General features: G+C 44.0%; 2 protein-coding genes across 3 annotated transcripts; both read left to right on the top strand.

The window, feature by feature from the left end:
* Positions 1-298: 298 nt before the first annotated feature.
* On the top strand, positions 299-24,675 carry odad4 (outer dynein arm docking complex subunit 4). Of its 2 annotated transcripts, XM_046303942.1 has the most exons (11): positions 299-452; positions 20,139-20,270; positions 20,555-20,708; positions 20,837-20,898; positions 21,010-21,166; positions 21,419-21,643; positions 21,737-21,944; positions 22,723-22,809; positions 22,971-23,167; positions 24,017-24,117; positions 24,210-24,675. In XM_046303942.1, exons 1-11 carry the CDS (start codon positions 336-338, stop codon positions 24,237-24,239), a joined length of 1,470 nt encoding a protein of 489 aa, XP_046159898.1. In that variant the 5' UTR covers positions 299-335; the 3' UTR covers positions 24,240-24,675. The 2 variants fall into 2 exon arrangements, with proteins under 2 accessions (XP_046159898.1, XP_046159899.1); XM_046303943.1 differs by lacking the exon at positions 20,139-20,270 and having other exon boundaries at positions 307-452.
* LOC123998792 (heat shock 70 kDa protein-like) lies at positions 10,395-13,563 on the top strand. Its single transcript, XM_046303941.1, has 2 exons — positions 10,395-10,587; positions 11,372-13,563. The coding sequence occupies exon 2, from the start codon at positions 11,395-11,397 to the stop codon at positions 13,327-13,329; it is 1,935 nt and encodes a 644-aa protein (XP_046159897.1). The 5' UTR covers positions 10,395-10,587; positions 11,372-11,394; the 3' UTR covers positions 13,330-13,563.
* Positions 24,676-25,001: the final 326 nt, after the last annotated feature.

A 25,001-nucleotide genomic window follows, 5' to 3' on the forward strand; every position in this document is an offset into this window, starting at 1 on the left:
TTATTTGATTTCCTTTGGCTTTATTTTCGAGGTGTACCCCAAGCTCAAAGAAATTGCTAAAAAAAATATATATATATTTTGGGATGCAAGACAGACTTTTTGTGGCGTTTTGGAGAGATGGCAGGTGGTGAATGAGTAAAAAATCCTATGCATATGTTACTGTTCAAGGTTAGGGTTAGACAAAATATTAACAGTGTGGTTAGGTTTAAAATCACGTTTTAAGAAGATAAATTGTAGAAATAGGCTGGGTTTATGCCTTTGTGGATGTGGTAACGAGTGACGACATAGAATGAGACTTATGTTGGTTGCTAGGATACCACTGGGACTTTGCAAACATGTCTGACAATGAAGGAGACCAAGGACCCAAAAGCACATTTTCTACTTACATGGCCGAGGGGGACCAGTTGTACCAGAAAGGAGAGTATGTCAAAGCCATTGAAAGCTACTCAACGGTATGGCTTTAACTTTACTCTGTGTGTTGTTAACTAGCAACTACAGTAGCTAGTAAAGTTAGCTAGCTAGCTAACGTTAGTGGGAGAGAGGATTGGCAGAAGTAGGAAGAGGGTGGAAGCAGGAATAGGTACAGTGATGACTATTGTATTGCTTCGTTCGTAACCAAGTGCTAAATGTGAATTTACCACATACGACTAGAAAAAAAATCGCTTGGAACACCCCTCCAACTGGTAGCTAACAATTTTACTAGTGGGAACCTCGTCAATCAGCCTGCGCTCCGGCTCTCACGTCACCTATTAAGGACATTTTCGGCAGTTGAATGCTACAACAAGTCAATTTATAAAATAAATGTATTAATATGGTTGTTAAACCATATAATGTTTTTACAAGCATGATCGCTGTACCTTTAGTATATGTTTTATGCAGGTTGTTGGTCATTAGCCAATCAGCGTTTCTCAACGAGTTCAAAGCACGTGATCGCATCCGACTACTATTTACAACTTCGCATAGAGGGCTGCACACATTAGCCTGTTCTCATAGACTAGACGTAACATAGTAAACGTAAATCCGTGACACTCAAATTTGATTTTAGGTTTGGTAAGGTTACTTAATGGGATGGTGGATAGGCTTATAACGGGAACGTCTAGGAACCCAATGGTTGCATGTTCAAACCTCATCATGGACAACTTGAAAATTTTAGCTAATTATGAAATTCAACTATTCACTACTTTTGAGCTACTTTGCAACTATTTAGCATGTTAACTAACCCTCCCCTTAACCATTTAACCTAACCGTAACCCTAACCGAGCTGACATTAGCCACAACAAAATGGAATTCATTAAAAAAAGGCCAGCCGTGCTTCTAGCCCCTTGGCAGTTTTGCAGTATATATATATTTTTTTTACATGTTATTTCTTGAATTATTAGCCCAGAATTTTTTTGTGTTATTACATACAGCCGGGAAGAGCTTTTGGAGATTAGAGCGGTGGTAACTCACCAGCAATATGGCTTTCCCGAATCGGATCCTTTGTTCGTACCCTCCAGGGCAATTTAACTGATTCCAGAGGATGATCCAAAACACCACCGGCGGAAAAGAGGAATAACGAGTGGACTTCTAGTCCAACTCAGGAGGTGTGCACACCACACACTGCTTATGAGTATATTACTCGCTAATGTTCAGTCTCTGGATAATAAAGTTGATGAGCTCAGGGTGCGAATTTCCTTCCAAAGAGACATCAAGGATTGTAAAGTACCCTGTTTCACGGAAACATGGCTCTCTCGGGATACACTGAGTCCATACAGCCAGTTGGGTTCTCAGTTCATCGCAGACAGGAATACATATCTCTCCGGGAAGAAGGAGGGCTGGGGTGTATGTTTCATGATTAACTACTCATGGTGTGATTGTGATAACGTACAGGAACTCAAGTCCTTTAGTTCACCTGACCTAGAATACCTCACAATCAAATGCCGACCGTATTACCTCCCTCGCCGCGTCCTCGGAGCATGCGCAGACCAGCTGGCTGGAGTGTTTACAGACATATTCAATCTCTCCCTATCCCAGTCTGCTATCCCCACGTGCTTCGAGATGGCCACCATTGTTTCTGTACCCAAGCAAGAAAACTGAACTAAATGACTATCGCCCCGTAGCACTCACTTCTGTCATCATGAAGTGCTTTGAGAGACTACATTTACATTACATTTAAGTCATTTAGCAGACGCTCTTATCCAGAGCGACTTACAAATTGGTGCATTCACCTTATGACATCCAGTGGAACAACCACTTTACAATAGTGCATCTAAATATTTTAAGGGGGGGTGTGAGAAGGATTACTTTATCCTATCCTAGGTATTCCTTAAAGAGGTGGGGTTTCAGGTGTCTCCGGAAGGTGGTGATTGACTCCGCTGTCCTGGCGTCGTGAGGGAGTTTGTTCCACCATTGGGGAGCCAGAGCAGCGAACAGTTTTGACTGAGCTGAGCGGGAACTGTACTTCCTCAGTGGTAGGGAGGCGAGCAGGCCAGAGGTGGATGAACGCAGTGCCCTTATTTGGGTGTAGGGCCTGATCAGAGCCTGGAGGTACTGAGGTGCCGTTCCCCTCACAGCTCCGTAGGCAAGCACCATGGTCTTGTAGCGGATGCGAGCTTCAACTGGAAGCCAGTGGAGAGAGCGGAGGAGCGGGGTGACGTGAGAGAACTTGGGAAGGTTGAACACTAGACGGGCTGCGGCGTTCTGGATGAGTTGTAGGGGTTTAATGGCACAGGCAGGGAGCCCAGCCAACAGCGAGTTGCAGTAATCCAGACGGGAGATGACAAGTGCCTGGATTAGGACCTGCGCCGCTTCCTGTGTGAGGCAGGGTCGTACTCTGCGGATGTTGTAGAGCATGAACCTACAGGAACGGGCCACCGCCTTGATATTAGTTGAGAACGACAGTTTGTTGTCCAGGATCACGCCAAGGTTCTTAGCGCTCTGGGAGGAGGACACAATGGAGTTGTCAACCGTGATGGCGAGATCATGGAACGGGCAGTCCTTCCCGGGAGGAAGAGCAGCTCCGTCTTGCCGAAGTTCAGCTTGAGGTGGTGATCCGTCATCCACACTGATATGTCTGCCAGACATGCAGAGATGCGATTCGCCACCTGGTCATCAGAAGGGGAAAGGAGAAGATTAATTGTGTGTCGTCTGCATAGCAATGATAGGAGAGACCATGTGAGGTTATGACAGAGCCAAGTGACTTGGTGTATAGCGAGAATAGGAGAGGGCCTAGAACAGAGCCCTGGGGGACACCAGTGGTGAGAGCGCGTGGTGAGGAGACAGATTCTCGCCACGCCACCTGGTAGGAGCGACCTGTCAGGTAGGACGCAATCCAAGCGTGGGCCGCGCCGGAGATGCCCAACTCGGAGAGGGTGGAGAGGAGGATCTGATGGTTCACAGTATCGAAGGCAGCCGATAGGTCTAGAAGGATGAGAGCAGAGGAGAGAGAGTTAGCTTTAGCGGTGCGGAGCGCCTCCGTGATACAGAGAAGAGCAGTCTCAGTTGAATGACTAGTCTTGAAACCTGACTGATTTGGATCAAGAAGGTCATTCTGAGAGAGATAGCGGGAGAGCTGACCAAGGACGGCACGTTCAAGAGTTTTGGAGAGAAAAGAAAGAAGGGATACTGGTCTGTAGACTAGTCAAGGATCATATCACTTCTACCTTACCTGACACCCTAGGCCCACTTCAATTTGTTTACCACCCCAATAGATCAACAGACGATGCACAGACGATGCAATCACTATCACACTGCCCTATCCCATCTGGACAAGAGGAATACTTATGTAAGAATGCTGTTCATTGACAATAGCTCAGTATTCAACACCATAGTATCCTTCAAGCTCATTATTAAGCTTGAGGCCCTGGGTCTGAACCCCGCCCTGTGCAACAGGGTCCTGGACTTCCTGACGGGCCGCCCCCAGTTGGTGAAGGTAGGAAACAACACCTCCACTTCGCTGATCCTCAACACTGGGGCCCCACAAGGATGCGTGCTCAGCCCCCTCCTGTACCCCCTGTTCACCCATGACTGCGTGGCCACGCACGCCTCCAATCATCAAGTTTGCAGATGACATAACAGTAGTAGGCCTGATTACCAACAATGACGAGACAGCCTACAGGGAGGAGGTGAGGGCCCTGGGGGTGTGGTGCTGGAAAATAACCTCTCACTCAACATCTACAAAACAAAGGAGCTGATCGTGAACTTCAGGAAACTGCAGAAGGAGCACCCCCTATCCACATGGACGGGACCGCAGTGGAGAAGGTGGAGTTCCTCGGCGTACACATCACTGACAGACTGAAATGGTCCACCCACACAAAGACAGTGTGGTGAAGAAGGAGCAACAGCGCCTCTTCAACCACAGGAGGCTGAAGAAATTTAGCTTGGCACCGAAAACTCTCACAAACTTTTACAGATGCACAATTGAGAGCATCTTGTCAGGCTGTATCATCGCCTGGTATGGCAACTCCACCGCCCGCAACCTCAGGGCTCTCCAGAGGGTGGTGCATTCTACCCAACGCATCACCGGGGGCAAACTACATTCCCTCCGGGACACCTACAGCACCCGATGTCACAGTAAGGCCAAAAAGATCATCAAGGACAACAACCACCCAAGCCACTGCCTGTTCACCCTGCTATCATCCATAAAGCGAGGTCAGTACAGGTTCATCAAAGCTGGGACCATGAGACTGATAAACAGCTTCTATCTCAAGGCCATCAGACTGCTAAACAGTAATCACTAGCACAGTAGAGGCTGCAGCTCTATATACAGACTTCAGATCATTGGCCACTAATGTAACACAAGTCACTTTAATAATGTTTACATATTTTTCATTACTCATCTCGTGTATATACTCTATTCTATTCTACTGTATTTTAGTCTATGCCGCTCTGACATTTATATATTCTTAATTCCATTCCTTTACTTTAGATTTGTGTGTATTGTGTATATTGTTGTGAAATTGTTAGATGTTTCTTGTTAGATATTACTGCACCGTTGGAGCTAGAAACACAAGCATTTCGCTACACCCGCAATAACAGCTGCTAAACACTTGTATGTGTTCAATAAAATTTGATTTGATTTCAACATATACGTTTTGCCAATTCGTAACATATCATACCAAGCCCCATCGGTTCCTGAATGGACACCCCTCCCCTGCTTTGCTAGCCGTAGACATGGTCCTTCGCCCCCAGCACGCAGCAGGCGGGACCAACATCATGTGGTAGTTAGCTAGCACACAGTGTCGCCCCTGGCTGCCGTGTACTGGAGAAAACCGTTCCCGACAGGCGGGGGCAAAAGACACTGTCTACCTGTAGTCCCCGCCTCCCACTAGCACAGCTAGCTTGCTACATTTACATTTACATTTAAGTCATTTAGCAGACGCTCTTATCCAGAGCGACTTACAAATTGGTGCATTCACCTTATGACATCCAGTGGAACAACCACTTTACAATAGTGCATCTAAATATTTTAAGGGGGGGGAGGGGGGGTGAGAAGGATTACTTTATCCTTTCCTAGGTAGAAGGAGGCAGAGAGGAATGAGTCAAAGGTAGACGTGGGGAGGTTAAAGTCGCCCAGAACTGTGAGAGGTGAGCCGTCCTCAGGAAAGGAGCTTATCAAGGCATCAAGCTCATTGATGAACTCTCCGAGGGGACCTGGAGGGCGATAGGTTGCTAGTTAGGTTCACCACATGCTAGCTAGATAGCACACAGTGTCACCCCCGCCTCCCACCTGCTATGTACCGGACTATCTTGCTAAAATAAGTGTCCTTCGCTCCCAAACACCTGCCCTCACCGTTGTTAACAGAACTGCGAGAAAACAGTGCCCAACAGGCAGGGACGAAGGACACGGTCTACTGGTGTATGGCCAGCTAGCTAACGTTGCCGCACCTTCTTCTGCGGGGTTTATCGGCAGCTGGCATCCAACCGTATTGTGCGTCCAACCTACTGTACTGGCACACCGCCCACCTTCCGTCTCCTAGCTTAAAAGTTGACCAATATAATTATAAAGAGGGGTTTCTGCAGATATGGGAATGTCTACATGCAGGAACGCCCCGAATTGCAGGCCGCAATTATCTTGGTCCCAACAGAGATCATTGTCTCACGGTCAACATTTTTTTTATGTAAAAAAAATAGCTGCTTCAACTTCAGTGGCCTTCCATTTACATTTACATTTAAGTCATTTAGCAGACGCTCTTATCCAGAGCGACTTACAAATTGGTGCATTCACCTTATGACATCCAGTGGGACAGTCACTTAACAATAGTGCATCTAAAACTTAGGGGGGGTGGGGTGAGAGGGATTACTTATCCTATCCTAGGTATTCCTTAAAGAGGTGGGGTTTCAGGTGTCTCCGGAAGGTGGTGATTGACTCCGCTGTCCTGGCGTCGTGAGGGAGTTTGTTCCACCATTGGGGGGCCAGGGCAGCGAACAGTTTTGACTGGGCTGAGCGGGAGCTGTACTTCCTCAGTGGTAGGGAGGCGAGCAGGCCAGAGGTGGATGAACGCAGTGCCCTTGTTTGGGTGTAGGGCCTGATCAGAGCCTGGAGGTACTGAGGTGCCGTTCCCCTCACAGCTCCGTAGGCAAGCACCATGGTCTTGTAGCGGATGCGAGCTTCAACTGGAAGCCAGTGGAGAGAACGGAGGAGCGGGGTGACGTGAGAGAACTTGGGAAGGTTGAACACCAGACGGGCTGCGGCGTTCTGGATGAGTTGAAGGGGTTTAATGGCACAGGCAGGGAGCCCAGCCAACAGCGAGTTGCAGTAATCCAGACGGGAGATGACAAGTGCCTGGATTAGGACCTGCGCCGCTTCCTGTGTGAGGCAGGGTCGTACTCTGCGGATGTTGTAGAGCATGAACCTACAGGAACGGGCCACCGCCTTGATGTTGGTTGAGAACGACAGGGTGTTGTCCAGGATCACGCCAAGGTTCTTGGCGCTCTGGGAGGAGGACACAATGGAGTTGTCAACCGTGATGGCGAGATCATGGAACGGGCAGTCCTTCCCCGGGAGGAAGAGCAGCTCCGTCTTGCCGAAGTTCAGCTTGAGGTGGTGATCCGTCATCCACACTGATATGTCTGCCAGACATGCAGAGATGCGATTCGCCACCTGGTCATCAGAAAGGGGAAAGGAGAAGATTAATTGTGTGTCGTCCTCTCCTAGTCGGGCATTGCGAGTTCAAGTGCGCCTAATACATGTGTGGTCTCATTGAAATAGAGTAGGCTGCCTATTGCATGGGTTGAAAATCACGTGGCAGTTATCTTTCCAAGGAAATGTACTTAAATAGGATGAGACTATAATTTAACACAGTGTGTGTAAATAAATATTGATAGTGGAAAAAAGTGGAGGGCGCTCAACCAATGTGAGTCCAAGGCCACTTTAAAATGTGCAGTTTTGTCAGACAAGACAATGCCACAGATGTATTCAAGTTTTGAGGGAGCGTTACAGTTACATTTACATTACATTTAAGTCATTTAGCAGACGCTCTTATCCAGAGCGACTTACACACACAAAAAAGTGGGCTGTTAGCTCACACTCACACAAACACAGTACACTCAGACTCAAACACACAACCGCAGTGGGATGTCAGCTCACACTCACACTCACACAAACAGTGGAACGTCAGTTCACACTCACACAAACAGTGGAACGTCAGTTCACACTCACACAAACAGTGGAACGTCAGTTCACACTCACACTCACACAAACAGTGGAACTTCAGTTCACACTCACACAAACAGTGGAACGTCAGTTCACACTCATACAAACATAGTACACTCCCACTGAAACACACAAACACAGTGGGATGTCAACTCACACTCACACACACAGTTGGCATGCTGACTGCAGGATTGTCCACCAAGCTGCCTCCAACGACGATGTAGAGAATTTGGCAGTACGTCCAACCGGCCTCACAACTGTAAACCACATGTAACCACACCAGCCCAGGACCTCCACATCCAGCTAATTCACCTGTAAGATCGTCTGAGGGGGTGTGGGGAGGGTGCCAATTAGTATTTCTGTCTGTAATAAAGCCCTATTATGGGGAAAAACTCATTCTGATTGGCTTGACCTGGCTCCCCAGTGGGTGGGCCTATGCCCACCCATGGCTGCACCCCTTCCCAGTCATGTGAAATCCATTGTATTTCAATTGACTGATTTCCTTATATGAACTGTAAATCAGTAAAATCTTTGAAATTGTTGGGATAGCGAGTCGGACAGAAAGCCAGCGGGTGCGGGCAGGTGCTGTATGACTCTACTTCATAATTGGTCAATTCCCATCTCCCACTTGGTTATGAACAGAGTATATATTTGTATCATGTTTCCATGATAGACGGAGGGCCACAAAATATTTTTGAAAGGTTGCAATCACCAGTCTGTGAATTTTGTGAGCAATAAATACCTCTCATATTGATGTATTTATAAATGCAACTAGCTACTGCTACATGTGAATTATGTTTACAATACAGTGCATTGGGAAAGTATTCAGACCCCTTGACTTTTTCCACATTTTGTTACGTTACAGCCATTTTGTTACGTTACATTCTAAAGTTGATTCAATTGTTTTTTTCCCCTCATCAATCTACACACAGTACCCCATAATGACAAAGCAAAAACTTTTTATTTTTTTATTTAAGAAAATTTATAAAGCTCTGTCAGGTTGGATGGGGAGCATCACTGCAAAGCTATTTTCAAGTCTTTCCAGAAATGTTCGATTGGGTTAAAGTCCGGGCACTGGCTGGGCCACTCAAGGACATTCAGATACTTGTCCCGAAGCCACTCCTGCGCTGTCTTGGCCTTGTACTTAGGGCCGTTGACCTGTTGGAAAGTGAACTGTCACCCCAGTCTGAGGTCCTGAGCGCTCTGGAGCAGGTTTTCATCTCTGTACTTTGCTCCGTTCGTCTTTCCCTCGATCCAGACGAGACGCTTGGCATTCAGGCAAAAGAGTTTCTCATGGTCTGAGAGTCCATTAGGTGCCTTTTGGCAAACTCCAAGCAGGCTGTAATGTGCCTTATACTGAGGAGTGGCTTCCATCTTGCCACTACCATAAAGGCCTGATTGGTGGAATGCTGCAGAGATTGTTGTCCTTCTGGAAGGTTCTCCCATTGCCACTCTGGAGCTCTGTCAGAGTGACCATCAGTTCTTGTCACCTCCTTGACAAAGGCTCTTCTCCCCCGATTGCTCAGTTTGGCCAGGCGGCCAGCTCTAGGAAGAGTCTTGGTGGTTCCAAACTTCTTCCATTTAAGAATGATGGAGGCCACTGTGTTCTAGGGAACCTTCAATGCTGCAGACATTTTTTGCTACCCTTCCCCAGATCTGTGCCTCGACACAATCCTGTCTCGGAGCTCTAAGGACAATTCCTTCGACCTCTTGGCTTGGTTTTTTTCTGACATGCACTGTCAACTGTGGGACCTTATAGAAAAAGGTGTGTGCCTTTCCAAACCATGTCTAATCGATTGAATTTACCACAGGTGGACTCCAGTCAAGTTGTAGAAACATCTCAAGGGTGATCAATGGAAACAGGATGAACCTGAGCTCAATTTCGAAGACTGAGAAGTATCTGGGTCTGAATTGTTATGTAAATAATGTATTTCTGTTTTTTATTTTTAATAAATATGTGTCAATTTCTAAAAACCTGTTTTCGCTTTGTCATTATCAGGTATTGTGTGTTGATTGATTAAAAAATATAATTGAATCAATTTTATAATAAGGCTGTAACGTGACAAAATGTGGAAAAAGTCGATGGGTCTGAATACTTTCCAAGTGTATTAGCAAATACTTTAGCTACCATTAGTGTTTTTTGTCATTAAAATTCACAGGAGAATGTCACAAGCAGTTCACATTTGCTTAGCATAAGCAAGATATCCCCATAATGGGGATATCTTGTTTGTGGTAAGCAAATGTGAACTAATGGGCCATCAGTAAGGAATAGGCTAAACTAGAATGGTATTAGCCGGTGTGTTCATCATTTGTCTTTCATTTAAAAATGAATTCTGGATATCTTAAATACTCTGGCTTTAATACAAAAAAAGGATCTTCCCTCGAGGCACATTAACTTGTGGTGAGTTGCTTGTATGCCTATGGGCACTCAACTGTCTTACAATACATATCTATTATTCATTAGTGAGACAAAAATTATAGACTGACATCTCGTGAACTGTTGAGGAGCTGCAGTGTAACCGATAGACTGAAACGTCGACTGAATAAGGTTGAACCGCATGCTATTCCATTTGTGTTGAAATTTGAATCATTAACTGTTTTGATTATTTTAATCAAGACAAATAATGGTTTCATTATTTGTGTGCTGTGTGTGTGCGTTCTAGACAGGTCTCCGCGCCTCTCGAAAGCTCTGGAAAGACGAGAACTTTCTTTTCCTGCGCGTGCAATGCATGCGCCTCGAAGGTGCGTCATTGCGCAGGAATGCTGCGCTCTCATTGGGCAATGTAGTCAGAGCGTTCGAGAAATGTCTAGAAATCATAAGTTATTTTTTTTAGGCAATGGGGATGGTATATATTCTGGTGAAGTACATTCCGATTCAATCATCGACCCGACGAGACTACTAAAGGGAAAAGAAAGCAAGAAAAAAGAAGAGCCACGTTCGAAGACCATAAACTGTAAGTAAAAAGATTAATTCAGTACCCTATTTTCATAATGACCATGACAGTTATAAACTTGATAGAAATAGAAAATGAAGCTATGTTGGTTGTGTCGACATAGCCGATTTAGCTATAACATTATGCCATAATATTTGGTTAACTAATAAAGAAATAATATAAAGATATAATAGTCATCCATGGATTATGTTATTTCATTGGACAGACTAGGACTAATTGTTTTGTTTTTTTGTAGCATATTATAATGAGTTATTTCTTCGTTTTTTAGAATTTCTGCTCTAATTCTGTGAATATAATACAATATTATTCAGGAGTGTTCATAGAAAAAAATGTAGGCCTGTTGTGAAAATAGTTTTTCTGTAATAGATTAGCAGAAATTATTGTGTCTGCCATTGTCTTTGTTCAACTCCACTGAATATGTGCCTGGCCAGTATTAGTGTATAACACTAATATATAACACAAACATTGACAACAGTGTTGTTATCAGACCTGGGTTCAAATGCGTATTATTGTTTTTCAAGGACTTTAAAATACCAGTACATTTTGAAATATAAATAGTTGAATATTGGAATGCGTTTGGAAATATATTTGGAAAGAATTGGCATGTATTTGAAAATACACAAATACACAGACAAGTGTATTTTAAGTGTATTTTATTTGAACCCAGGTCTGGTTGTTATTCAAGTATATTTAGGATAACATCTCTGTACTTGAGATTGACATTACTTGCACCTAGGTTTTCGTAGAATAATATCAATTTCTAAAATATTTCATTATTTTGTAGGCAACTAACTCCAAACCATCAAGATGTCATCAGCTAAAGGCCCGTCTATCGGCATTGACCTGGGCACCACCTACTCCTGTGTAGGGGTGTTCCAGCATGGCAAAGTGGAGATCATCGCCAACGACCAGGGCAACAGGACCACGCCCAGCTATGTGGCCTTCACAGACACTGAGAGACTCATCGGAGACGCAGCAAAGAACCAGGTGGCCATGAACCCCAACAACACCGTTTTCGACGCCAAACGCCTGATTGGCCGAAAGTTCAATGATCAGGTCGTGCAAGCTGACATGAAGCACTGGCCCTTCAAGGTGGTCAGCGACGGAGGAAAGCCTAAAGTTCAGGTCGATTACAAAGGTGAGAACAAATCCTTCAACCCAGAGGAGATCTCCTCCATGGTCCTGGTGAAGATGAGGGAGATTGCTGAGGCTTACCTGGGCCAGAAGGTGTCCAATGCAGTCATCACAGTCCCTGCCTACTTCAACGATTCACAGAGACAGGCCACTAAGGACGCTGGAGTGATCGCTGGGCTGAATGTGCTGAGGATCATCAACGAGCCCACGGCGGCAGCCATCGCTTACGGCATGGACAAAGGCAAGTCCAGGGAACGCAACGTCCTGATTTTTGATCTGGGTGGGGGCACCTTCGACGTGTCCATCCTGACCATCGAGGATGGGATTTTTGAGGTGAAGGCCACAGCTGGAGACACTCACCTGGGCGGGGAGGACTTTGATAACCGCCTGGTCAGTCACTTTGTGGAGGAGTTCAAGAGGAAACACAAGAAGGACATCAGCCAGAACAAGCGGGCTCTGAGGAGACTGAGGACAGCCTGCGAGAGGGCCAAGAGAACGCTGTCCTCCAGCTCCCAGGCCAGCATTGAGATTGACTCCCTCTTTGAGGGCATCGACTTCTACACCTCCATCACCAGGGCTCGTTTTGAGGAGATGTGTTCTGACCTCTTCAGGGGAACACTGGAGCCTGTGGAGAAAGCCCTCAGGGATGCCAAGATGGACAAGGCCCAAATCCACGACGTCGTCCTGGTCGGAGGCTCCACCCGGATCCCCAAGGTCCAGAAGCTCCTGCAGGACTTTTTCAACGGCCGAGAGCTAAACAAGAGCATCAACCCAGACGAGGCGGTGGCTTATGGCGCTGCCATCCAGGCGGCCATCTTATCTGGCGACAAGTCTGAGAACGTCCAGGACCTGCTGCTGCTGGATGTGGCTCCCCTGTCCCTGGGCATCGAAACCGCCGGAGGTGTCATGACCGCCTTGATCAAACGCAACACCACCATCCCATCCAAACAGACCCAGACCTTCACCACTTACTCCGACAACCAGCCCGGGGTCATGATCCAGGTCTACGAGGGAGAGAGAGCCATGACCAAGGACAACAATCTCCTGGGGAAGTTTGAGCTCTCTGGGATCCCTCCTGCCCCACGAGGAGTCCCTCAGATCGAGGTGACCTTTGACATCGACGCCAACGGCATTCTGAACGTAGCAGCGGTGGACAAGAGCACGGGCAAAGAGAACAAGATCACCATCACCAACGACAAGGGCCGGCTCAGCAAAGAGGATATTGAGAGGATGGTGCAGGACGCTGACAAATACAAAGCTGAGGATGACGCACAGAGGGAGAAGATGGCAGCCAAGAACTCCCTGGAGTCATACGCCTTCAATATGAAGAGCAGCGTGGAGGACGACAACATGAAAGGCAAGATCAGCGAGGATGACAAAAAGAAAGTGATGGACAGGTGCGACCAGACCATTTCCTGGTTGGAGAACAACCAGCAAGGCGACAAAGAGGAGTATGAGCATCAGTTAAAGGAGCTGGAAAATGTATGCCAGCCTATCATTACCAAGCTATACCAGCAGGGAGGGATGCCTACAGGTTGCTGTGGAGATCAGGCACGGACCAGCTCTGGTGTCAGCTCCCAAGGCCCAACCATTGAAGAGATTGACTAAAGTGAGGGACTTGTATAAAGGACTTTTCAAAATGTATAAGTATTACTGAATACAATTTGCTATTCAGGAAATACTTTGTACTTGTACTTATTTCTACTGGTTAAAATGTTCATGCAGAGCCTCCCGGGTGGCGCAGTGGTTAAGGGCGCTGTACTGCAGCACCAGCTGCGCCACCAGAGACTGGGTTCGCGCCCAGGCTCTGTCGTAACCGGCTGTGACCGGGAGGTCCGTGGGGCGACGCACAATTGGCCTAGCGTCGTCCGGGTTAGGGAGGGTTTGGCCGGTAGGGAAATCCTTTTCTCATCGCGCACCAGCGACTCCTGTGGCGGGCCGGGCGCAGTGCGCGCTAACCAAGGTTGCCAGGTGCACGGTGTTTCCACACATTGGTGCGGTTGGCTTCCGGGTTGAATGGCGCTGTGTTAAGAAGCAGTGCGGCCTGGTTGGGTTGTGTAGGGCGCATGACTTTCAACCTTCGTCTCTCCCGAGCCCATAAGGGAGTTGTAGCGATGAGACAAGATAGTAGCTACTAAAACAATTGGATACCATGAAATTGGGGAGAGAAAAAGGGGTAAAATTATAAAAACAAAGAAAAGAAAATGTTAATGCATTTTTATGGCTCAGTGCTATTTAGGAAGTGCTTTATATATTTATTGGTTGTACTGTAAAGATGACAATACTGAAAGATAAAAGAAAACACACTGATGTAAATCTGTTTCATACCATATTTCATTGCTGGACATTGCAAATAAAATGTATTGAAATAAGTTTCTAGGTCTGTTGGCTGTTTCCTTGAATTCCTTCTCATCATAACACATTCAGTATTCACATTTCTATAATATTTCTTACACAAAATTGTAAATAAAACTTTGATAGATGGCTAAACCACCAGAGATACCCGAATGGCCACAATGTTTAGGCTATCAACTCTTTATTCTCTGATCCAATCACTACGGTTCTTCTTGGAAAAAGAGGCACAAATATATTTCTGGCACATATTTAAAAAAAAATATTACAGGTCACAGTTGTCTTTACTTTGTGCTAAATGGTGTTAAGCTCAGAGAACCAAATACTGTATAATTAATTGATTTTGAAGTATTTAAAGTGGAACTGACAGCATTTGAACTACTTTGCAGATATGAAACAAATGGGCAATCATAATATCAGTAAAATATCAAATTCCCAGTTTATGCTTCAAAACCAACTTTATGAGGTTTTAAAATGGGTTCTATTTGACTCAAAATTCCATGAAGTAAAGTAAGGCATTGTTGGGAGAATAGATGGATGCAGTTCAATGCATGATTAATATAATTCACCAATACATTTCTTGGTAGTCCAAAACATTTTGCTATCAGGTTGTAAATCACAGCTGGCCCTGGTACATTGTTTGCTGCTGCCATTCATTCGGGATGCACCGTTTCAGTTTCAATAACTTAATATTTTGAACAAAAACAGACTTAACTAATGCTGGGAATGTCAATGCAATGAAACTATGTTCACCTATAAAATGTATGTTTCATTCAATGAAAAACATGTTTTAAGTTTACATTTTACAACCTATAGCCAAGTTATTGTTATTTGGAGTTGTTAAATACTTTTTGATTAGGGTCGCAGCATATTATGCACATCTGCAAGCGTAGCAGCAAAGGCTGGACAAATGATTGATCTATTTTGTTTTAAAATGTTAAGATGCTATATACAGCATATGTACATAAGTGGACATTATAAATAAACAAATAAACAATGGCCCGTGTGAGTCGCAGTTGCATGTTTTCGTTGGGTAATTCAAAACTTCAATAATTCCAAACCTAGGAGGCTCGTGGTTCTCACCCCATTCCATAGACTTTCGCAGTAGTTATGACTACACCTGGAGTACGTCCTCCAACCTATCAGAGCTCTTGCAGTATGAACTAACAACTTTTACATCTAATCAAAGGATCTGATAATTGATTTAGTACTGAAAGCATAAGCTACAGTTAGCTAGCACTGCAGTGAGTAGTTGACTCAGAAAGAAAGGCAATAGTTGAAGCAGCATAGATAGAGCGAGCTAGCTATATTTCGTTGTATTTTTCTTCTTCTTAGTCTATCTTTCACTTAGCTAATGCAGCTAATTTAGCCTACCCAAATATCCTGACTCAAACAGAGAGGAATGCTTTTCATGTTAGCTAGCTGGCTAAGACTATCCAACACTGCAACTCTTCCAAGTCAATGTAAGCTTTTGGTTTTATAAATTTATTGACACCAGGACCCACCGGTTTAACTGCTAAACTACTTGCTGTACACTGTGATGCATGATTGTACACTTGGGATTGGATTGTGGATTGTGCACCTACAATATAAACTTTCATTTCTAGGCTATAGGTTGTAGCAATCTCTTGATTGGTATTTGGCAAATTTGAGTAACATGTAGTAGCCTACACCTATTGATGTTACATTGAGCTGGGTGAATGGGAAATATGAATGAGAGTCATCCAATATGCTGTAATTAGAAATAAGCCCATGGTCATAAAACAAAATCCTCCATAATCTTCAACGGCACACACCGGCACTGCTGCGTATATAATGTGAAGTGGGTCCTAAATTTAGTAGTTGCATTGTGCTGCAGTGCGGTATGGTAAGGCACCTTTTAAAGTGTGTGAAACCATAGTATTTTTACTGTCAGCCATTGTTGCCGTTAATGCTCATTCAGACCACCAGAGGGCATTTTTGAGCACATCTACTCCAGCCTGAAAGAAATACTGAGGACCTACAGTAAGACTTGAAATTAGGCCACGTTGTCGACCGTTTTATGGGTTTAACTGAATGAACGATTATCTAGAATAAATTAGTCGCCTTCTTTTCTTTCTAATGGGCAGCAAACTGTATTTTTTTTATCAACTTCAGTTTCACATTGTGGTAAATAAAGATGTTATTTTCATCTAAACTCATTTCTATTTGATAGGGTGCCATTGAGGCAGTTTACGATATAGATTATTTTGTTATAAGGTCACTGTTTGTTATGTGGCGTGTGTGTTTCTATACAATCATTCAAATTAGTTTCCAGCACCAATTAGCTGTTATGAGCGTTTCGGCTAGCTATTGTCCAATTTAATTTCTCATCGAGGTGTGAACTGTAACTCACATCCATTACTACTGTAAGCCCAGTGTTCTAAAAAATGAAAAACAGCATCTACAGTACTTTTTCATCAAAATCTTTGTGTTTTTGTTAATAAAATATATTATAATTCGATTTTTAAAAAGACTGTTTCAAAATGCAGATGTTTATTAGGTTACTGTACAGCAGCTGTTACCAATCTAGGGGTCGGGACCAAAGCTCCCACAGGATACCTGACACCTCCTAACTTGATATTGTCTGGTAAAGACTCTGCATCAAAACTCAGCAGGACAGACAGTATCTTCTGTTTCACCACGCTCTCCACCGGGTCTGCGTCATACCAAACGGCAGGTGTGACAGGCACCGGGAATCTTCCATTTCAGTTGTTTCTCAACATTTAACACCACCCCAGTTATCACTCATTTCAACAGCCCTCAGCTCTGGAGAGCATAGAAAATTAGAAAAGTTCTTGCCCCAAGACGTGTGGTGCGCGGTATCTTAAATTTTCAGCCATGTAGCGTCGACTCAAGAAACTCTTAACAGTCGCCATTACACTTCTTCTTCGATATAATATGATGGTCCGCAAAACAAACGTTTAAAGTGCACCTACTGTGCTAGAATGTACGATCAATCATGATCTGTCCCTATTCTGCACTACCATGAACATAAAATTAAAAAACAAATAAATCCCTAACTTTTACCACACCCCAATCCCATTAAACTTGATCTATATCCTGTTGAAACACTCCACCTTTAGGATTGTTCAGCATGTCAACAACCATTTCAACAGTAACATCTGTTACCCCCAATATCTCTTTTCTGACCTCTCGTCCCTTCGTCCAAAAGTTTTACCATGCTTCACTTGCCCCACCGCCATTACACCTCGCGGCCATCCTCCCCCATTTACATTTTTTTTATTTGGATGATGGGCAAGGAGGTATGGTAGGTCGACCAGGCCCCCTAAGGCCCGCCCATAATGCTGACCCTGGTTTAAAGTTGAGAGATATCATTCACGCAAAGTAATGACACAGGGTGTGTAAGTATGCCTCCAGGATAATAGGCTAAAGGTGGCCTCATGTAAAAAACCAAGGACATCCAAAATCCATCAGATTATCTGTTTTTAATGAAGCCAGCAATGCAAATTATTAATCTCAGTGAGAGACAGTATACAGGTATTATTGCATGTTGACCTACCAATCGAAGTGAAATTAAATCTACTCATGATCAGTTTAATATATTTCATAAAAAAAAATCAAATCAAATTTTATTTGTCACATACACATGGTTAGCAGATGTTAATGCGAGTGTAGCGAAATGCTTGTGCTTCTAGTTCCGACAATGCAGTGATAACCAACAAGTAATCTAACTAACAATTCCAAAACTACTGTCTTATACACAGTGTAAGGGGATAAGGAACATGTACATAAGGATATATGAATGAGTGATGGTACAGAGCAGCATACAGTAGATGGTATCGAGTACAGTATATACATATGAGATGAGTATGTAGACAAAGTAAACAAAGTGGCATAGTTAAAGTGGCTAGTGATACATGTGTTACATAAGGATGCAGTCGATGTTGTAGAGTACAGTATATACATATGTATATGAGATGAATAATGTAGGGTAAGTAACATTATATAAGGTAGCATTGTTTAAAGTGGCTAGTGATATATTTACATCATTTCCCATCAATTCCCATTATTAAAATGGCTGGAGTTGGGTCAGTGTCAATGACAGTGTGTTGGCAGCAGCCACTCAGTGTTAGTGGTGGCTGTTTAACAGTCTGATGGCCTTGAGATAGAAGCTGTTTTTCAGTCTCTCGGTCCCAGCTTTGATGCACCTGTACTGACCTCGCCTTCTGGATGATAGCGGGGTGAACAGGCAGTGGTTCGGGTGGTTGATGTCCTTGATGATCTTTATGGCCTTCCTGTAACAACGGGTGGTGTAGGTGTCCTGGAGGGCAGGTAGTTTGCCCCCGGTGATGCGTTGTGCAGTCCTCACTACCCTCTGGAGAGCCTTACGGTTGAGGGCGGAGCAGTTGCCGTACCAGGCGGTGATACAGCCCGCCAGGATGCTCTCGATTGTGCATCTGTAGAAGTTTGTGAGTGCTTTTGGTGACAAGCCGAATTTCTTCAGCCTCCTGAGGTTGAATAGGCGCTGCTGCGCCTTCTTCACGACGCTGTCAGTGTGAGTGGACCAATTCAGTTTGTCTGTGATGTGTATGCCGAGGAACTTAAAACTAGCTACCTCTCCACTACTGTTCCATCGATGTGGATAGGGGGGTGTTCCCTCTGCTGTTTCCTGAAGTCCACAATCATCTCCTTAGTATATTGTCTTGATAGTGGCATTGACGTTGTTGTTTGGCTAGCAAGCAAAACTTGACGTTAATTTACACACTGTTCACACTGTTACACACTACCACTTGGTAGCTAGCAGTGGAGGCTGGTGGGAGGAGCTATATGAGGACAGTCTCTGAGTAATGGCTGGATTGGAATAAGTGGAACAGAGTCAAACGTGGTTTCCATATGTTTGATATGTTTGATACCGTTTCATTTATTCCATTCCAGCCATTACAATGAGCCCATTCTCCTATAGCTCCTCCCACCAGCCTCCACTGGTAGCTATCGTTAGTTCAAATACAGCGAAATGATGTACTGATATGAAAGTGCAATTGTAAACCCGAGGGTTGCACATTTTGTTTTTTGCCCTAGCACTACATAGCTGATTCAAATAATGAAAGCTTGATGATGAGTTGATTATTTGAATCAGCTGTGTTGTGCTAGGGCAAAAACCAATACGTGCACCCCTTGGGTCCCGAGGGTCGAGTCTGGCTGAAATGTACGAAAGAGGTCCCAGGTGGAGGGTTCTCGGTTGAACGTGGACGCTCATCGGATAGTCTTTGCACTTTGAAACCCACGCCCACCATGATGTATAGCACCGCCCACTGGGAGAAATGGTGAAAAGAGTGGGCGTGTTTGAGTGGTAAGGCTAAAGCAACCGACTGGGGAGGTATATCTCACACAGCCAAAAGTCGGACACTAATGTGGTTTTCCAACAGCAAGGCTCAGATCAACATGGCAGTGTTGCCATTGTTTATAAAATGCTTTCATTATAATGTTGAAAAAAAAACATGTCTCATAAGCACAAACGGAAATCATACGTGTGTACATTGTACAATCAATTAGTGAGAGAGCGCCTCAAACATCACATTCACATCACGGCACAGTTGGTTTCAGTCATGTCTTTGGTCATGTAAAAAAAAAATGAATGATTGGTTGGCAATAGAGCCTCCCACAATGCAAGAGATGGATGAAGTTATGAGAAGAAACTTGCAGTTGACTGCAGTCAAAACATTAGATCACACGATTTTTGTAATGCTAAATCTTGGGTGTCCAGGAAGGGACTTGTAGGAAAGATGATATCTGTGGGGTAGCTCTAATGATAGCTAAACAATAAACATTTAGCCACTTATAGCTAGCTATTTAGCTATGACCATATAATCAATTTGCTGTGGTTGAATGCAATCTCTGTGTATATGCATTTAGACAATGTATTCTGTTACTCAGCTGTCAATCGAAAACGCATGTGCTGGTTGCCAAATCGTTTGGGCTGTCTCCTCAGTCGGTGGCTGGTGGCTTTTTTGCTACTCAAGTCTACACTACATGTATGTCAAGTTTGTATTTGTAACTAATGACAGCTCATACATTTCTTTCAGGCATTGATTCTTCAGCCAGATGACAAAAATTGTCTGGTTGCCAGATCCAAATGTTATGTAAAGATGGGAGATTCTGGTAATGCATTGAGAGATGCAGAGGCCTCTCTCAAGGAGGACAAAGAATTCTTCAAGGTGCAATTTAAACATCGGTCATCATTATTCAGCCCTGTTCTATTTTCAGCCTTTGGCATTATTGTGTAGCTGTCATTGTATTGCCTCTCTGCCAGTGTTATTCAGGGGAGCTTTTTATTGTCTTGTTTTGTTTGGAACGGAACAGATCCCCCTGTTGGCCAGCTACTGTACTGAATTTCAAAGCTTTTTTATTTTCAATGACCACTAGGGCACACTGTTGTTTCTGATTAGTCATCATTTCCCAAGCAAAATCCATTGATTTATTTGTATTCCTCATTTCCCAGGGTTTGTATCAGAAAGCGGAAGCTTTATACACCATGGGAGACTTTGAGTTTGCCCTGGTGTTTTACCACAGGGGGCACAAACTGAGGCCAGAGCTGCAGGAATTTAGACTGGGAATCCAGAAGGCCCAGGAGGCTATCGACAACTCTGTGGGCAGTAAGTACTGGGTCAAAAAATATTTTTGTAAGAGACCAACAGATTGAGTACCTCAATGTTCTCATTAATGCCGTTTTTGTATGTTTTCCATCTGGTTTTCTAAATATCTTACCTTTCTACCACCTCAGGCCCCTCATCTGTGAAACTGGAAAACAAGGGCGACCTGTCCTTCTTCCACAAGGCCGATGAGGTGAGTCAATTGTAAAGCCTTGACGATAAGCTGCATCTTTTTCATAATTCCTCCCACCTCAACATGTATGTCATCCTCATGATGAATTCTGTGTGTGGGGTTGATTGGCAGGTGAAGAAGGGACGACCGAAGGGGCTGATTCACCCCCTGAGAAGGGAGATGAGGCAGCAGAACCAGAAGACACCTAAGAGTGAGAAGACAGCCAAGCAGCTTCTGGGAGAGCTCTACAGCGATAAGGAGTACCTAGAGAAGCTACTGAAAGATGAAGGTGGCGCAGCCAAAAATCTTTTACTTAACATGTTCTTGTATTTTCACTCTTTCCTTTGAGTTTCAGTACACAATCAATATACTGTCACACTTGGGAAGATGCTCTTTTATCACATACCCTATCTGGAGAATTTTCCTCTACGTGTCTTTTGATTTCCCTTACACAATCATTATTATCAGCATGAATTACAGAGCCCAGTGTGTGGTAAAGAGCAAATATTCCATTAAAGTCCAAGTCATAAATGGCCTCCAGACTTGGTGAAAGGTAAGATGCGGGATGGGGAGAGACTGCAGGACCTCATCCTCAACTGCATCACCTATCTGGACACACGCACTGAGTTCTGGCGCCAGCAGAAGCCCATCTACGCACGGGAGAGAGACCGCAAGCTCATGCAGCAGAAGTGGAACAAGACCCGGCAGAACCCTCCCTCTGATCCCACCCGTTTTGTACTCAAGAGCCTGGAAGAGATTGATGCAGGTAAGACAGAACAGACCCAGGAATGAATATGGTAGTTTGATGCTTATCAATACATTCTGGTCAATAGTAAACAGATGTTCCCCCCCCTCTAAGCTTTGACTGCAGGCAATGCAGAGAGCAGCCTGAAGAAAGCTCGGGAGGTCCTGAAGTCAGTTCAATGCTGGTCAGAGGAGGTGGTTCCCAATAAGAAAGAGGTGCTGGGGAACCTTCACAGCTGCATTGGAAATGCCCTGATTGACCTGGGGAAAATGGACAGAGCCCTAGACAACCATCTGAAGGACTTGGACCTCGCCAGACAATGGTGAGTGCTGTGGAGTAGACACTTAATTTCAGTCTGATAGGTACACTCAACTACGCATTTATTTTGAAAGTGAGGCTAAAACGTTTCATTTGTCTCTATACGGCAGTATTTTGGAGATCAAATGCTAACTTCCCCTCTTATGTTGAGAGGTTAGCATGTATTGGGGGCATGATCTTTGTGCATCTTTCTCACTCATCATTATTCATGATTATCCTTAATCATGATAGCGTTCACATTAATGTAGAAGTGTTCAGAAACGTTGTTCTTATTTACAATCAAAGTGATTCCAAAATGACACAATATATTATTTACCATTAATTTCTTTTGGGCACAACATAATCCAAAACACAATCAAAACAAACAGCAAATGCATCCAGCAAGTTTGTAGAGTCACAAGCTTGATGTTGTCATTGCATGCTAGGAATATGGGACCAAATACTACATTTTTGACTCCATTTAATACACTAAGTGAATTTGTCCAAATACTTGACACCATCAAATGAGGGGACTAGATACATAAAGTGCTTTCATTTCTAAACGCTAAAACAGATATGTATGAAAATAATCTCAAATAAAAGGTGACATTCTGTACTGTCTCCTCATATCAAACATTTGAGTCTCAAGTCCAAAATGCTGGCGTATAGAGTCAGAATACGTAATAAATACGTAGGGGAGAGTATATGATTGTCTAACAACCCACATTTCAAATCAAGTGCTTTTCACACACTGCATCTTATTTTTTGAACAGTGTTCTTTCACTTTCTTTGTTGTCCAACAGCAAACTCCCAGAGGCAAAGTCGAGGGCACTTGATAATGTTGGCCGAGTGTACGCCAGAATAGGAAAGTTCCCACAGGCTATCGATGCGTAAGTGGAAACTCAAAGTATATGGCATCACATCTGTGTTTTTATATGTTTTGATTGTGTGATGACGCAAATAGTTTTCTTTAATACAAAGGACTCCTAATGTTTGGATTCACTGTGTCATTCTATTCACAGTGTTTGTGTATTTGCTTCTCCATTCTCAGCTGGGAGGAAAAGATCCCCCTGGCCAGTGGCGGTTTGGAGAGGACCTGGCTGTTCCATGAGATAGGCCGCTGCTACCTGGAGCTGAAGCGTCACACCGAGGCCCGGGACTACGGCGTTCGCTCACTCGCTGTGGCCGATGAAATCGCTGATGAGAAGTGGCAACTGAACGCCTGTGTGTTGGTAGCACAGTCCGAGAGTAAGTGCAGGTAGAAGTGTGGAGGAACCCTTCCCTTGTTTGAGTCGTTGATAAGTTGTAATGTGTATAGCAATGGCTCCCTGGCATGTATTTTATGTTAATCTTTACAGACTCTTAAAGAAAATAGCATTATCTCATGTCTGAGCTTGATCAAATTAATCAAATGTATTTTTGATGTACTGTGGTTCCATTGAGGGGCGGCAGGTAGCCTAGAGGTTAGAGTGTTGGTACAGTGTTGTTTAGAATCCCCGAACCAGCACGGTGGAAAAATCTGCCGTTCTGCCCTTGAGCAAGGCAGTAAACCCCCACAACTGCTCCCCTGGCGTCGATGCCGTGGACGTCGATTAAGGCAGCCCCCCGCACCTCTCTGATTCAGAGGGGTTGGGTTAAATGTGGAAGACACATTTCGGTTGAATGCTTTCAGTTGTGCAACTGACTAGGTATCCCCATTCCCTTGACCTTTCTGGGATTGAATGGGAAAATGTACGTACAATTCTGATCAATGCTGATTCTTTTGAATTACAACCTGGGGACATGAACGTTGATTTCATAGAAACTTTGGACTCGAGTGTTGATTTCATAGAAACTTTGGACTCGAGTGCTGATTTCATAGAAACTTTGGACACTAACGTTGATTTCATAGAAACTTTGGACACGAGTGTTGATTTCATAGAAACTTTGGACACGAGTGTTGATTTCATAGAAACTTTGGACTCGAGTGCTGATTTCATAGAAACGTTGGACACAAGTGTTGATTTCATGGAGACTGTGATTAGTCTTGGTCTACTTGATCTTGGTCATAGCATTAAACTGGTCCTAACAGTAATTTCCTTATGTGTCCCCTCCCAGTGAAGCTTGGCAACTTTAAATCCGGTGTTGCCCACTTTGAAAGAGCTTTGGACAGGGCTAAGGTTCTCCAGGATGACCCTGCAAGGGATGCCATCCAGAAGGTTACCTGAACATCCTTGTCAATTCAAGTCACTTCTTTACTATTGTCAAATCACAATGGCTCACTGATACAATATTTTATGCCCTTATTTAGGCTCTCCGTGAGGCAAGACAACGTTTATGAGCGCTCATTAGAAGATGACTGAAGAGGAGCCACAGACAGATTTTCAAAGACAATGTGATAAAAAATGGTCTTTTAAACATGCTTCTCTGACCTCCACTTGAGTTTTTTTGCATACTTTTATTTTATTTTTTGATTTACGTATTTAGAAATAGAAACATTTCACACATACAAAATGTACATACCCTTTACAGAATAAACTTAGGAGATACAGCTGAGGAAAGGACTTCACTTGGGTGGGAACAAAATCGAATTATCCTATGATGTATTACTTTGAAAATCTATTATTCATCTACACAGGGATTCAATCATTACAGCTATGTAGTATAATTTGAAGTCTTCCTCTTCATTTATGTGTTTCCTGTAGTATTGCAATGAATGCACGTTTCCAATGTAATGTTTTGTAGTGTCTCATTAATAAAGCGTGCCTTGCCTAGTGTTTTGGAGTCATTTTTGTTTGCAGTGTAACGTGCCACCGACTAATGATCCAGAAAGCAATTACTGTGTGTTGAGTCGTTGGCACTTGGCACACATGGTATTGTTAATCTAATTAAAACTATCTGAGAGACCGAGAGAGAGCGAGAGAGAATGACCCAGAAGCTTTATACAAGGAAATATAGGTTAGGAAGATGGTTAAGATGTGTTTCGATTGCCTTATGAAACTCATGAACTTTTGCTGATCTGGCACATTTTTCAGCAGAGCCTGTTAGCAGGTGTTGGGTAACTTGGGTTTAATTGCCTGTGCCAATGTTCATATAAGCAGGC

The sequence above is a fragment of the Oncorhynchus gorbuscha genome, linkage group LG16, assembly GCF_021184085.1.
Source record: "Oncorhynchus gorbuscha isolate QuinsamMale2020 ecotype Even-year linkage group LG16, OgorEven_v1.0, whole genome shotgun sequence".
NCBI lineage: Eukaryota > Metazoa > Chordata > Actinopteri > Salmoniformes > Salmonidae > Oncorhynchus > Oncorhynchus gorbuscha.

Excerpts from the sequence above, each read along its gene's own strand:
- odad4 (XM_046303942.1), top strand. The coding sequence starts at position 336 with ATGTCTGACAATGAAGGAGACCAAGGACCCAAAAGCACATTTTCTACT. Across the intron at positions 21,167-21,418 it reads GAAGCTACTGAAAGATGAAG|ACTTGGTGAAAGGTAAGATG; the intron begins GTGGCGCAGCCA and ends AATGGCCTCCAG. Across the intron at positions 21,945-22,722 it reads TTGGACCTCGCCAGACAATG|CAAACTCCCAGAGGCAAAGT; the intron begins GTGAGTGCTGTG and ends GTTGTCCAACAG.
- LOC123998792 (XM_046303941.1), top strand. The coding sequence starts at position 11,395 with ATGTCATCAGCTAAAGGCCCGTCTATCGGCATTGACCTGGGCACCACC.